The sequence below is a fragment of the Daktulosphaira vitifoliae genome, unplaced genomic scaffold (genome assembly GCF_025091365.1).
Source record: "Daktulosphaira vitifoliae isolate Bord-2020 unplaced genomic scaffold, ASM2509136v1 Scaffold_2, whole genome shotgun sequence".
Lineage (NCBI taxonomy): Eukaryota > Metazoa > Arthropoda > Insecta > Hemiptera > Phylloxeridae > Daktulosphaira > Daktulosphaira vitifoliae.
In genome coordinates, this window is record NW_026099573.1 from 45,760,859 (window position 1) to 45,774,302 (window position 13,444).

Below are 13,444 nucleotides of genomic sequence, written 5' to 3' on the forward strand. Positions count from 1 at the left end.
TAAAGGGTTAAATTTATAAAAAAAATATACCAAATAATAGGTAAAGACATCAAATATCTATATAAAATTTTCATTTTTGAAAAAGTTATGGTAGTGTTAAGAAAAAAATGTCAAAAATTACTGATTTTTAAAATTGTAATTATTTTGGAGATATCTCCCACTTATGAGGAATGAAGGAAAATTCTTCAATTTTTGAGTGTAACGTCTTCGACTAGATACGATTTGTGATCTTTTGACGTATCGTTGAAAGAAATCGGTTCGGTAAGAGCTGAAAAAAACAAGGTAACAGACACACAAAAAATAAATAAATTAAAGAAACACACATCATAGTAAAATTAATACCTTCTCAGCTTTGCATTGAAGATAAAAAATACTGACCACTAAATATTGTAGGTACTGCATCATGACCAGCCGATTTTTTGTAGTCTTTTTCAAAAACATTTTATCGTCAAAATGATCCGCGCAAACTACTAGATTATTTTTTTTTGGATAAAGTCTCTGCCAAATGATTAGTTTGACAATTATTCATCCATAGTTTCAAACGATCATTTTCTTTAGGATAAGAAAAAAAGCTTTTATCCTTGAAGGAATATGTACTTGGACAAAACTTTACTGAGCATCGCATACTGGTGAGGTAGTGAGATATTTTGAAAGAAAGCACCAAATATAACACGAAATAAGATACATGTGATCATTGACAACATTAACAATAATAATTGTTACTGCTCAAGTCAAATTTAAGTAGTTAATAATTTACATTATAAAAACTGATAATTATTTAATTTTCATGACTAATTTAGGGATTTTGAGTCATAAATAAGGGATTATGGGTTTAATACCTTAATTTAATGATGTATTCAAATAATTTATGTCAATAATTATGTTTATATACGGAATTTCATAATATTTATGCTACAGCAGATTTAATAATGAAATAAATTAAAAGAATTTTTGCGCTCATACATATGGTTGCACTGATTTCACTTCTCCAATCAAAAAACCGTTTTGTTATCGGGCCAAGTGAACTATCTGTTTTCATATAGTCTGTGGTTTTGGTTTGTTTACATTCTGAGAATTACACGTTTGCAATAGAAAGTGCATCATTTGGTTTTATCTTATCTGTGATATAACCATGGTATTTGGTATTAAGTAATTGATTACTTAACATTATCAAACAAAACACGTGACTTCAAAATCATATTTATAATATACATTATAAATTTTTATTAAATAATAAATTAATCATTTTTCTGAATGCGGAAGCGTATTAATCAGTTCGTTGAATTTAATCGTATATGTTATTTAGTATTATTCAAAAAATACATTTACTTTTCTTAATTAATTACTGTACTTCATTTTGTACTTAATTTTTTCTCAAGATGCATTTTTATTTTCTTTAATTTTTTGATTTTTTGATTTTTAATAGTTGCTGAAACAATATTGAGGATCAAAAAAGTAAATTTATTGTATTTATATAACTTTTATAATTTAGTAGTAATGGGTCTAGTCGAATAATTAGTATTTAAGACATTCTCATAATCGAAATAATCATTCATAACCTAAACAATCGAACTTAAATTTCACTAATCTGGCTATTATCAATAAAAAAATTTAATCATAAAAACCATAAAACAGAAAATAATAATATCAATAACATTTTAATTATTTAAAATGTATAATGCAACAATATTGTTAACATTTCAACTGTCATAATATAAAAACAAAATAAATAATTTTGATTCAAACCCTGGCCATGTATAGTAATTGGTATATTTGAATGTTTACATATTTCTTTTAGTAATTTTTCCTATATACTCTCATAACAATATTGAATTTCTTGGTGGATTTGTTAATTAATTAGCTACTTCAATGTTTAAATATTTTGTAGATGGTTATAACTAAACCTAAAAAAAAATGTGGCAAAAACATCGATAGAACTACAGGATTGTACAAGATTGCTGCAAAAATACTTCAAAAAGTGAAGACTGGAAATAGTTATAAAACTCTTTTATATAAAGCACAGTATCCAGTAAGAAAATATTAATTAAGTTATAGAAAAAAAAAAAATATATATATATATAATTTTCTTTATTTGATTTATACAGTCTATACAATATTTGTACAATAAGCATAAAAGATGATAATGATTTTTTGACATGATTATTTTAAAAAGAGAAGCTGCCCACTGACAACACTCTTTTTGAAGTGATATTTTAGTAGTTTAACTTGTTAGTGTTACTCTAATAAATAGCCAAGTCTGCACTTGATAGATTAAGTATCAAGCTGGCTTTAACTTTATCATTAACCAAAATGCAAGTTCTTGTTTTATCTGCTTGTTTATGAAACAGTTTAAAATTCCTTAGATTTAGCCATTAATCCATAGTTCCTGAATAAGTGCTATTTGTAAGGGTGTTGTATGCCTCTCAGTTAGGGTCCTTAGTAATACACTACTGTGATGCAGGTTTATTTGCGTGAATTGAATTCTATTGTCAGCCATTCAGAAAACTGATCTTGACACTTGAGAAAGCACACTGTACAGGGTGTGATACAGGTGTCTGAAATAGTCTCTGTATCAGACAATCCTCCCTGTGGGTGGTGTCCCCCCGCCGTCCCCAGATGGCGACCGTTCTTTATGTCCGCTCTCCACATTTCCTTTTGGATCTGTAGAGAGGTTTCCTTCAGCTGTTGCCGTTGTTGGGGATGGCGGTTTCCTGGGTCCCAAACTAACCAAGTTCATGACTGGCTAAGTGCAGTGGTATGTGTTGCCACCCCTGTTGAATTAACTAGTGTCTGCGAGGTTGTTAGGCCCCGCCTAACAACCTCTTGTCGATTCCCCTGCTGGTTAAAAGTGTATTAAATTACATTAAGAAACTCGGATGAACAAAGTGAGAAGAATTAACACACAAATTCCATCACTTTTTCCTATTACCACCAATTATTCTATTTTCGACTTCTTTAATTAACTCCCCAATCACATATAAGTCTTTCTTAAACTTACTTTTTGGTAGTCTGAAATTTTTTTTTTGGTTTTTTACAGTTACCAATTTTAAAATTTGTCATTTCACTGTTTCATCCATTATAATGTATACAATTAATAAAGATTGGCTTATAGTTAAATTTGTTTGAGGGAATTAAAGTAATTTTTAACTGGAAAAAATTATAAAATTAAGTGAACATTTGTATGTATTTACACTATGTCCACTACATAAAAATATTGAGTTATATGATATATTGGAACTGTATGTAGTACTATACTGCACTAAGTAGCAGTTTTTTTTATTATAAATAAAGCCTCAACAACAAAAGCCTACTTTACATAGGTTTCATGTTTTATTTTATATTTACACATTTTCTTATAATTATTAATATTATTTAAATTAAGTTAATAATATTCAGTTTTGACACTGGATCTAGTTGGAAAATTTTCTATTTTGAATATTGCTATTGATTTTTCTGCACTTTGGAAAATATACATTCTACTATCTATCTATTAGAATATGATTCATAGTTTGTAGAAATTTTTAAGTTTGTGTATTATGTAAAAAAAAAAATTGATTTCGTTCTAATAAGTTTGTTTATTCACTAATAAATTATTATTACTTTTAATTTATTGTAGTTATTGACTTAATTAAATTAAATTTTTCATTTTTATATGTTCCAGAATAAATTAACTCTTAATGCTGTCCTCATGAATGTGTTTAAATGGGAAAAAGTTATAGATGTTTTAATAGAGAAAAGTAATATACTAGAAAAAGAAAGGAATTTAGAGAAGGATTTTGCAAGTGTATTAATTACTGAAATGATGTGGTCAAAATTTGGTTTAAAAGGCACTGCAAAAAATATTCTAGCTGTTAAAAAATACAAACATGAGTTTGTTAATCTTATGAAAGAAAATGATTTAGAAAAATTAGTAACTTCAATGCCTCTCAAAAGTATGTAATATACAGTATGTTTCAGATCTAACTGACAACGCTTATAACATTTGATATAATTATCATTTCGTTGAAATTTTTCTTTTTAATAATTATTGCCTTCTTAGCAAACGTTTAAAGCATATTTTTAATATTGATCACTTATAAAAAAAAATATATATACATTTTTTAGTGTTCATGGTATACTTTATGTACACAACATATTCACTGGTATCTACTGCATTCATCCTCACTACATACACACTCTATGTATTAAAATTCTTGAAATTTAATGAATACTAGTTCTAAAATTGTTATCAAATGATCAACATTTTTTTGAATTAAAAAATAGCAATTTCAAAATTTTGAAAATAAATAAATTTTTTTCTTATAAATGACAAATAATAAAAATATGCTTTAAACATTGTCTAATAGGCAATATATTTTTTTTTTAATTTCTATAAAATTATAATTGTATCAATAGTTAAGTATTTATAAGTGCTGTAGTAAAGACACCTTTTATATATTTATAAAATAATTTATAATACAAAAAATGATATGTCTCTTCTAGCATGGAAACCTCGATATTTTCGCATCAACACTTTATTAACCACATTAGAAGATGTTTTAAAAAAGTTAACTGTAAATAAATTTAAAAAATTAAAGACACCATCAAATTATAATGATTTTTTAGAATTGTTAAAATCTAAAAAGTTTACAAAAAACTGTTTTATGCAAGACATACATATTAAAGAATTATTAGTTTTTAATCCAAAAGTAAAATTTTACAAGTTAGAAGAGTACAAAAATGGAAATCTGATTGTGCAAGATAAGGTAAAAATATCAAGTTATACTAATGTATTACTAAGACCTAGATATTTAATCAAATGCATATTTTTCTATAACTAAGGTAAAATAATTTTGATTAAAAATCTTGGTGTTTCAAAATTGTAGATTTTAAATATATATATGTGGGTACCATTGGTGTCTAGATGGCACCACTTCAAGGGTCTGGAGGAAGATAGTAATAGTGACTTTATTCAAAAATCTTTAAAAATGGTTGCTTTTGAAAATCTTAGTCCAAACATTTTGAAGTGAAAATAAGAACAACTATTCTATTCTAGTAGAAACTAGTAAAACTTTGTGGTACTTTTGCATACTTAAAATAAGCTGATAAAGAATAATGTTATCTCAGTTATGAAATTTTTGGAGTTCAGTAATTATTGTTCTCAGAAGGAGATATAATAACTGTATGAAATAAGCAAAATATATGAATAAAATTAATTTATTGTCATTCTAATTCGTAAAATTCATATTTCAAAAATACCAATTTTTCAGAAGAAACTAAAAATGTTTTAAGGTTTGGATTTTGGTCGATTTTATTATAATTCTATCGGTGATTTCATGGAAAAATAAATTGCTGTATTTGAGTTTGTGTAATTTTAAATAATGCATTATAATTTTTGGATTTTTATGAATTACACTTTGGTTATTTCAGTTTCAATATTTATAAAAAACTGTATTTTGAATTTAATTGTACAAATAATTAGATAGAGTAAAATTATTTCAGGCTAGTTGTTTGGCAGCAACTCTTTTAAATCCAATACCTGGAAGTACAGTACTTGATATGTGTGCCGCTCCTGGAATGAAAACATCTCATCTTGCTGCAATTATGCATAACAAAGGGTAAATTCTATTAATGACTGTTTTGTAAATATGAATAATTTTTTTTATTATACAGGCATAAGTTTTTTAACATAATTGCCAAATGAAGTCAATATTGTATTGAATTACCACAAAATCATGAAAAATTTGATATTTTACAGGTCATAACTGATAACCCAGAACAATACACCAATAGTCCTTATTGGTACACTAAATATTAATGTTACTGTATTTACCAGACTACTGTTTTATTTGTTAAATCCCCTGAACTTTAAATATTGATATTTTGTTTATAATTTCTTAAAATTGGTTTTTTCTTTTTTATGCTAAACAAGATTAATAACAAAAAAAAAAAAAACTGGGTCGCTATTTGAAATACTAAAGTTAATATTGATTTAAGGGTTAAAGTATGATAATGGAATCTTTATTTTACTTGTCAAGTAGTTCAACAAAGATTTATAACAAATAAAATAATTACATATATGGTAACACCAATATCTTTAAAGAAAATTCGTAATTCGTACGATCAGTATGTGTTTAATGCTCTTAATGATAACATTATATATATATATATAAATATTTAAAATTATATATATAATATAATTTGATGTATCATTAAAAAAAATACAAAATCGAAAATTTTAACACAAAATTAACATATGGTAGCTTTTTTCACCATGAAGACAAAATAAAGTACATTTTTTTTTTATATAATAAAGTATATTACATAAGCTTTAATTTAAGATATATATAAAAGTTCCAATATTTCCGGAACACTGTCAAAAGTTAAGTTGAGAAAGTTAATTTTTTGTGAGAAAGTTGTCATTTTGAATCCCCCCTATGAGCTCATGTATCATTAAAAAATAATTATATTGATTTGTTCAATTTTGGAAAAGTTATGGCACTTTTAAGTAAAAAAAACTGAAATAATGTCAACATTTTAGTGTTTTGTAAACTTTTTGTAAATTTATTCAATTTTTTAGGATAATGTCTTTGACTAGATACGATTTGTGATAATTTGACGTATCGTCGAACGAAATCAGTTCAGTGAGAGCTAAGAAAGAGTGGTAACAGACACCAAAAAAAAAAAAATATCACAGTAAAATTAATACCTTCTCAGTTTGGCATCGAAACTAAAAGTTATGGAATTATAAAGTTAAAAATATAAAAAAAATTTTTTTTATAAATATTGTATTTTTTTTAGCAATTCTGATATCCGTTTTTACCATGAAAATAAAATTAAGTCCGAAATTTTAACTTCGATGCGAAGCTGAGAAGATATTAATTTTACCATGATATGCTTATTTTTTTTTGTGTGTCATTATTTTTTCACCGATCTCACCGAACCTATTTTTCTCAACAATAAATCAAAACATCACAAATTGTATCTAGTTGAAGAAATTATCCTCCAAAATTAAAAATTATGCCCTCGTTCCCTGTAAAATCCTACAAAAAATTACCATTTTTAAAATCTGTAAATTTCGACATTTTTCTTTTTTTTTTTTTAAAAAATTGCCATAACTTATTGAAACATGAACAAAACCAAATAATTCTTTTTTATATTGAAACCTTAGATATTTTCCTTACATTTGATATAAATTTTTTAAAAATCTGGTCCTTTACCTGTCCACAGGAGATTCAAAATTGCAGCTTAAGTTTTGCAAATTTTCCTTTATATACCCCCCTTATATAAATGGAAAATTTAGATTTCTTTGAGTATACAAAAGAAAATCGCAACACACTTGCATTTCAAGTATCCGGTGAACAGGCCAAAGAAATGGGCTGTTAATAAAAATACAAGTAAATAGTAAAACTTTTTCAACTTAACTTTTGAAAATGTTCTGGAAACACTCCGAGCTGTTCAAACATATGTAAAAAGATAATTTTATGCACTATAAGGTCAAAAAAACAAATTTGTCCCGACGACTTCTATGTGCAAATGGTTTCCGTAATTAAAAAACATGCTATTTTTGTGTTAAAATTCTTGGTATTGTATTTTAATTTATTTTAAAATACCTTTTATGGAGGGGGTACACTGATTTTCATAAATATATAAATCTCTCTCTATGGTTTCAATTCGTGGATTGGTTTGCAGCCATCTTCCATTCTTCTCTATTATCTATTATTTAAATCTAATTGACATAAAATATAATTTGATCAAAAAAACGAATGTGACGAATGTTTGCTGATTCAGTAAAAATCATTGCCTATGATTTTTTTACAATTTTCCGTAATTATTTTTGAGTTAGAATTTTGCTTTTCAATAATCCACCAATTTATTAAAATTAAACACTACAGATTTTCATCGAAGCATTTCTTATGATAGTGATTTTAATCATTGTTAGATATCATCTATACTAATCCCAACCATGCCACGCTCACACTGTGCTACAGTTTTTTTTTTCATATTAAAGTATATTACATAAGCTTTAATTAATGGTATATATAAAAGTGTCAGTATTTCCGGAACATTTTCAAAAATTGAGTTGAATAAGTACTACTTTCAATATGCATTTTTAAGTTTTGATCATCCCCCCTTTGTATAAAAGTTATTACCTATCGCAAAACTTTTTTAAAATCAAAATAATCTATTATTAAGAAGCAAAGTAATTCCAAGCATTTAAAAGTAAGCATTTTAAAAGAAATATTTTATTGAAATAATTTTGTATTTTAGTACTNCCCCCCTTTGTATAAAAGTTATTACCTATCGCAAAACTTTTTTAAAATCAAAATAATCTATTATGAAGAAGCAAAGTAATTCCAAGCATTTAAAAGTAAGCATTTTAAAAGAAATATTTTATTGAAATAATTTTGTATTTTAGTACTTTGTATGCTGTTGATCGCTGTAAAGAAAGGTTTATTGTNCTTTGTATGCTGTTGATCGCTGTAAAGAAAGGTTTATTGTTATGCAAAAAATGTTAGAAAAATATGGTGTAACTAACGCTGAGACATTTAATATGGATGCATTGACATTCCCCTATTTTGATAATGTAAAATATATATTAGTGGATCCATCATGTTCAGGATCTGGTAAATAAATATTTTAATTTAATATTGGTTATCATAAAATCAAATTTTAATATTTTTCACTATTTTTTTGTTCAATAATTATAATTAATCATAATTTAATAATAATAACTCTGTCTTTCATTAGGTTTATATTATCATATTTATTTATTATTACAAAATATATTGCCATTTTGAGCCCATAAAATAATAAAAAAAAAATCAATAAATTAATTGTAAAATATTTATTGGGTTAACTTATAACATTTATAGGAGTTGTTATTTAATTAAAATAAACATAATTTTTAATGATATATTCATTCAGTAGCGTATTTAAAAATCCTTATATCACACACGCTAATAATAATTCTTTGCTTAAAATTTCCATCCAAATTAAGTTATAAAATAAAAATTATATTTTTAATTGTGTTTTAAAATAATATATATATATTTTTGAGAGAGAAATATATATTTACAATATTGATACACATTTTAATCATTTTTTGAATTAAAATGTTTATTTTTCTTGAAATAATAGAGGTTTAAAAATTTTTAGTTATACAAAAATGGTATTTTATTTTCTTCCGCTTGAATAATTGAAAAAAAACTTAGTCTAATTTGAATGATTTTTTTTATTTTGATTTTAGGTATTGTTGATAGAGTTCGAAATTCTTCTGTGAAAACAGAAAGTAATGAAATTAGATTGAAGAAACTAGCTAATGTACATGCTCAATTGTTAAATCATGCATTTAAAAACTATCCTAACTTAGAACAACTTGTTTATTCTACGTGTTCTTCTAATCCAGAGGAAAATGAGGCTGTTGTTGATGAAGTAGTGTCTGTAAATAAAGATTTTGAGCTTTTAGATTGTACTAAAATGGTAGAAGGGTGGAAAAATAAAGGCGCTTCAGGTTATGCATGTTCCGACAAGTGTTTAAATGCTGTACCAAATGCAGATTTTACTAATGGATTTTTCATTGCTGTTTTTAGACGTAAAGATTTAGAGATAAAAGAACAAGGTATCACAGATAAATTACATTCTAAAAAATGTGATTTAAAGGAATCTTTGTTAATTAAAGATTCTATTAATGTACTTAAAAAAAGTAAGAATGCTAAAAAAAAGGAAAAAAGATCGCAACAATCATTGTCATATAGTATTTAAAAAAAAAATTTAATGAAGCTTATAGCACTATTTAACTGGAAAATTCTAAAACAAATGTTCATAACCTGAATTTAGCCTCAGTAAACAACATTGTAGTGAATGTAAAATGTCCAAAACTTAAAAAAGTCAAAACTATACGTATACATGCACTAAAAAAAAAGATCAGTCTAAAATTTTTAAATGTTGTTAGTATTAAAAAAAAAAGAAAAATACTTAATAAAAAGATTTATGGTTTCTTTATATTAATTTATAATAGTATAACTTTTATTTATTGTTATAACAATTGTATTAAAAATGTATTAACCAGTATAATTTTTTCATTAGTAATTTTATCAGTCCAACTTATCTTTTCTATCCTACTGTAGCACCACATTTTGAATGCCTATATTCTTCTCATTTTACTCTTGCAATAGTTAATGTTTCGCATCTATATAAAATGATGCTCCTGATGTACGTTTTTAGTATATTCTTTCTAATATTAAGGTCTATGTTTTTTAAAGTAAGAGGTCTTCTTTTCTTATTAAATGCAACTTTAGCTTGGGAAACTTTCTTTATAAATTTCATTTTGCATCTCCCATCTGAGCTTATAGTGCTACCCAAATATATGAATTACTTATCGTCTTTTACAAGAAAAAATCTAAAAAATGGCTATTTTTAAATTTAAATAAACGGTAGCACAGTGGAGTGGTGGCATAGTTGGCAAAAGTAAGGATGATGTCTGACAGTGATTAAAATCACCATCATAAGAAACGCTTTGATGCAAATTTGTAGATAGTGTTTAATTTTAAGAAATTAATGGATTATTCTAAAACCAAGGAGAGAAATATCTTTAATTTATACACTAGTTGTGATCATTTGATGTATTGTTTAAAATATTGGTCAAGTGAAAGCTGAGAAAAATGAATGAAGACACAAAAAAAAGTGTAGTATGAAGTTATACAATCTAAATGAAATAAAAAACAAACGATTTGAATTTTATTTCCAACTAAAAAAATATTAAGAAAAAAAACGGTAGCACAGTGGGGTCGCGGCACAGTATGGAAATGGCATAGTTGGGACAAGTATAAATGATATTTGACAGTGATTAAAATGTGTTTTTTTGTCTTTTTTCAATTAAAAGTAATTATTTGTGTACCTAAAAAATAACTTGAGGTTTAATATTATATTAAAAGTGGAGTGATTTTTTATTTATATATTTTTTTATGTGTCTGTCACTACTTTTTCACTGGACCGATTTTTCTCAACGATACGTGAAAAGATCACAAAATGTATTTAGTTGAAAACATTACCCTCAAAAATTGAAAATTTTGTTCTCGTCCACCGTAAATGATGGAAATTTCCTAAAAATTACGATTTTTAAAATCGGTTAATTTCGACTTTTTTTTCTAAACTTATTGAAATAATTTATTGAAAAATGTACAAACCAAAATAATTTTTTTTATATTGAAACTTTAAGTTATTTTCTATTTATTTGATAAAATATTTTTGAAAATCTGACCCTTTATCTGCCCACAATATGGTATTCAAACTTTTTTACAAAAATCAACTTTTTCAAATTAACATTTGAAAGTGTTCCGGAAATACTGCAACTTTAAAACATATGTCAAATAAAAATTTATGTTACGTACTATTAATAATAAAAAAAATCGTAACACAGTGGGGTCGAGGTACAGTGTAGACGAGGCATAGATGGGACAAGTATAGATGATATCTGACAGTGATTAAAATCACTACCATAAGAAACGCTTCGATGCGAATCTGTAGATAGTGTTTCATTTAGAGAAATTGGTGGATTATTCCAAAAGCAACATCAATTGTTATTTCTTTGATTATGTCCTAATTAGTAGTTCTTTGATTTTAAAATATAATATATGAATAAATACTAATTATAATTATTAAATTTAATATGAAATTGATATTCAATAATTTAATATTGTAATTTAAACGGAGAAATTATAAAAATAATAAAGAAGTTATATTTTGCTTTACTTTTACGTGTATAAAAATTTAAAGGGCTTGATACAATAATTTTCAATAAAAACTGTTTGTTACTATAAAAAAAACCACTGGACTACAAGGAACTTTCATCAGAAGCAAAAATATATTTTTCTAAATCAAATTTTCACGTTGTTTTCAAATCTGCAATTAGACTTTATCTATCAGTTCTAATTTTAGCTTCGATGCGAAGCTGAGAATTTTATATTATTACTAATTACATATAATAAATAATTAAAAGAAAAAAAAATTGTTTTCAAATTATTACTGATTTGATTTTTAATATGTTAAAAATAATCAGTCCAAATTTTCAATTTTAACCTATTTTTTTGGTTCTTTAAAGTTGATGAAAAATTTTTGATAAAGATTTATGAAAGTTTATAGTAAAAAAAATTGAATATATTACTATAACTTTTAGCTCAATTACAAGTTTAAAATTGACATCTAGGCCAGTCAATAAAGGTAAAATTGCGGAAAAAATTCCCAATCAAATTATGTTTTTCTAAAAGTTGAATTAAAATATGTATAATGACATACTAATAGTCCTCGTTGATTGGATTTGAGCTTTTTTTTTTACAGCTTCGCAAAAGTTTAAAAATATTAGCTTTTTTAATTTTTTCAATAAATATTTAAGTTACAAAAAAAAGTTTCGTACAAAAGTTGTTTAAAAGACAATTCTAAACAAACAAATTATGTTATATTTTTTCATTTAAACAAATATTTTTCGAGTTACATTACATTTAATATGAGTACTAAAATTTATATTTTTTTANTTAATATGAGTACTAAAATTTATATTCCATTTTTTTCATTTTACGGTTACTTTTTATCATGTTATACTTACATTAGACACAATGTTATAAATGCATATGTGTGTATGTGTGAGTTTATTTATTTATTGTATCATTAAAGTGTAGTGTATATTAATATACAAGCGATAGAGTAGGTAATTGATTTGACGCTATATTGTTTAAACCCAACTAAACGCTAAATTGTACATTCCCAAACAACAATCATATTATGTTCTGGTAATCTATTTCTTTTTCTTTGCCTTAATCCCAACTACTTGGGGTCGGCCACCCTTATCCTAAGATTCCACTTGACACGATCTCCCACATCTTCTACGCTCACATTAGATGTCCTCATGTCGCATTCAATAACATCCCTCAATCTCTTTTTTGGTCTTCTATCTCTTCTTCCTTCAACATTCATTTCTATAACTATTCTTACAGCTTCCGATTCCTCTCTCCTCATAACATTACTAAATCATCTAAGTCTATTTTCTCTCATCTTATCCACAATTGACACTACACCTATACTCACTCTTATATACTCGTTCTTTATTTTATCTTCTCTAGTCACTCCACTCATCCAACTAAGCATTCTCATCTCTGCTACACTTATTCTCTGCTCTACTTTCTTATCAACCGCCCAACACTATGAACCATACATCATAGCTGGCCTCACAATTTCATACTAAATTTAAAAACTATAATTAGTATTTATTCATATATTATATTTTAAAATCAAAGAACTACTAATCAGGATATAATTAAAGAAATAAGAGTTGATGTTGCTTTTGGAATAATCCACCAATTTCTCTAAATGAAACATTATCTACAGATTTACATTGAAGCGTTTCTTATGATAGTGATTTTAATCACTGTCAGATGTCATCTATACTTGTCCCATCTATGCCTCGTCC

General features: G+C 25.5%; 1 protein-coding gene and 1 long non-coding RNA gene across 3 annotated transcripts in view; one reads left to right on the forward strand and one right to left on the reverse strand.

Moving 5' to 3' along the window:
• LOC126899191 (uncharacterized) overlaps positions 1 to 13,444 on the reverse strand; it is a 154,180-nt gene that overhangs the window by 29,303 nt on the left and 111,433 nt on the right. The gene's annotated exons all lie outside the window — the stretch shown is intronic.
• Positions 1,219 to 10,494, forward strand: LOC126899144 (28S rRNA (cytosine-C(5))-methyltransferase-like). Of its 2 annotated transcripts, XM_050673734.1 has the most exons (8): positions 1,219 to 1,455; positions 1,889 to 2,029; positions 3,662 to 3,932; positions 4,483 to 4,745; positions 5,482 to 5,597; positions 8,399 to 8,431; positions 8,473 to 8,606; positions 9,230 to 10,494. In XM_050673734.1, exons 2-8 carry the CDS (start codon positions 1,889 to 1,891, stop codon positions 9,742 to 9,744), a joined length of 1,473 nt encoding a protein of 490 aa, XP_050529691.1. In that variant the 5' UTR covers positions 1,219 to 1,455; the 3' UTR covers positions 9,745 to 10,494. The 2 variants fall into 2 exon arrangements, with proteins under 2 accessions (XP_050529691.1, XP_050529690.1); XM_050673733.1 differs by lacking the exon at positions 8,399 to 8,431 and having other exon boundaries at positions 1,220 to 1,455; positions 5,482 to 5,596; positions 8,439 to 8,606.

Coding starts and splice junctions, on each gene's coding strand:
- LOC126899144 (XM_050673734.1), top strand. CDS start 1,889: ATGGTTATAACTAAACCTAAAAAAAAATGTGGCAAAAACATCGATAGA. Junction 4,746..5,481: donor ATCTGATTGTGCAAGATAAG/GTAAAAATATCA, acceptor AAATTATTTCAG/GCTAGTTGTTTGGCAGCAAC. Junction 5,598..8,398: donor GCAATTATGCATAACAAAGG/GTAAATTCTATT, acceptor TTTGTATTTTAG/TACTTTGTATGCTGTTGATC.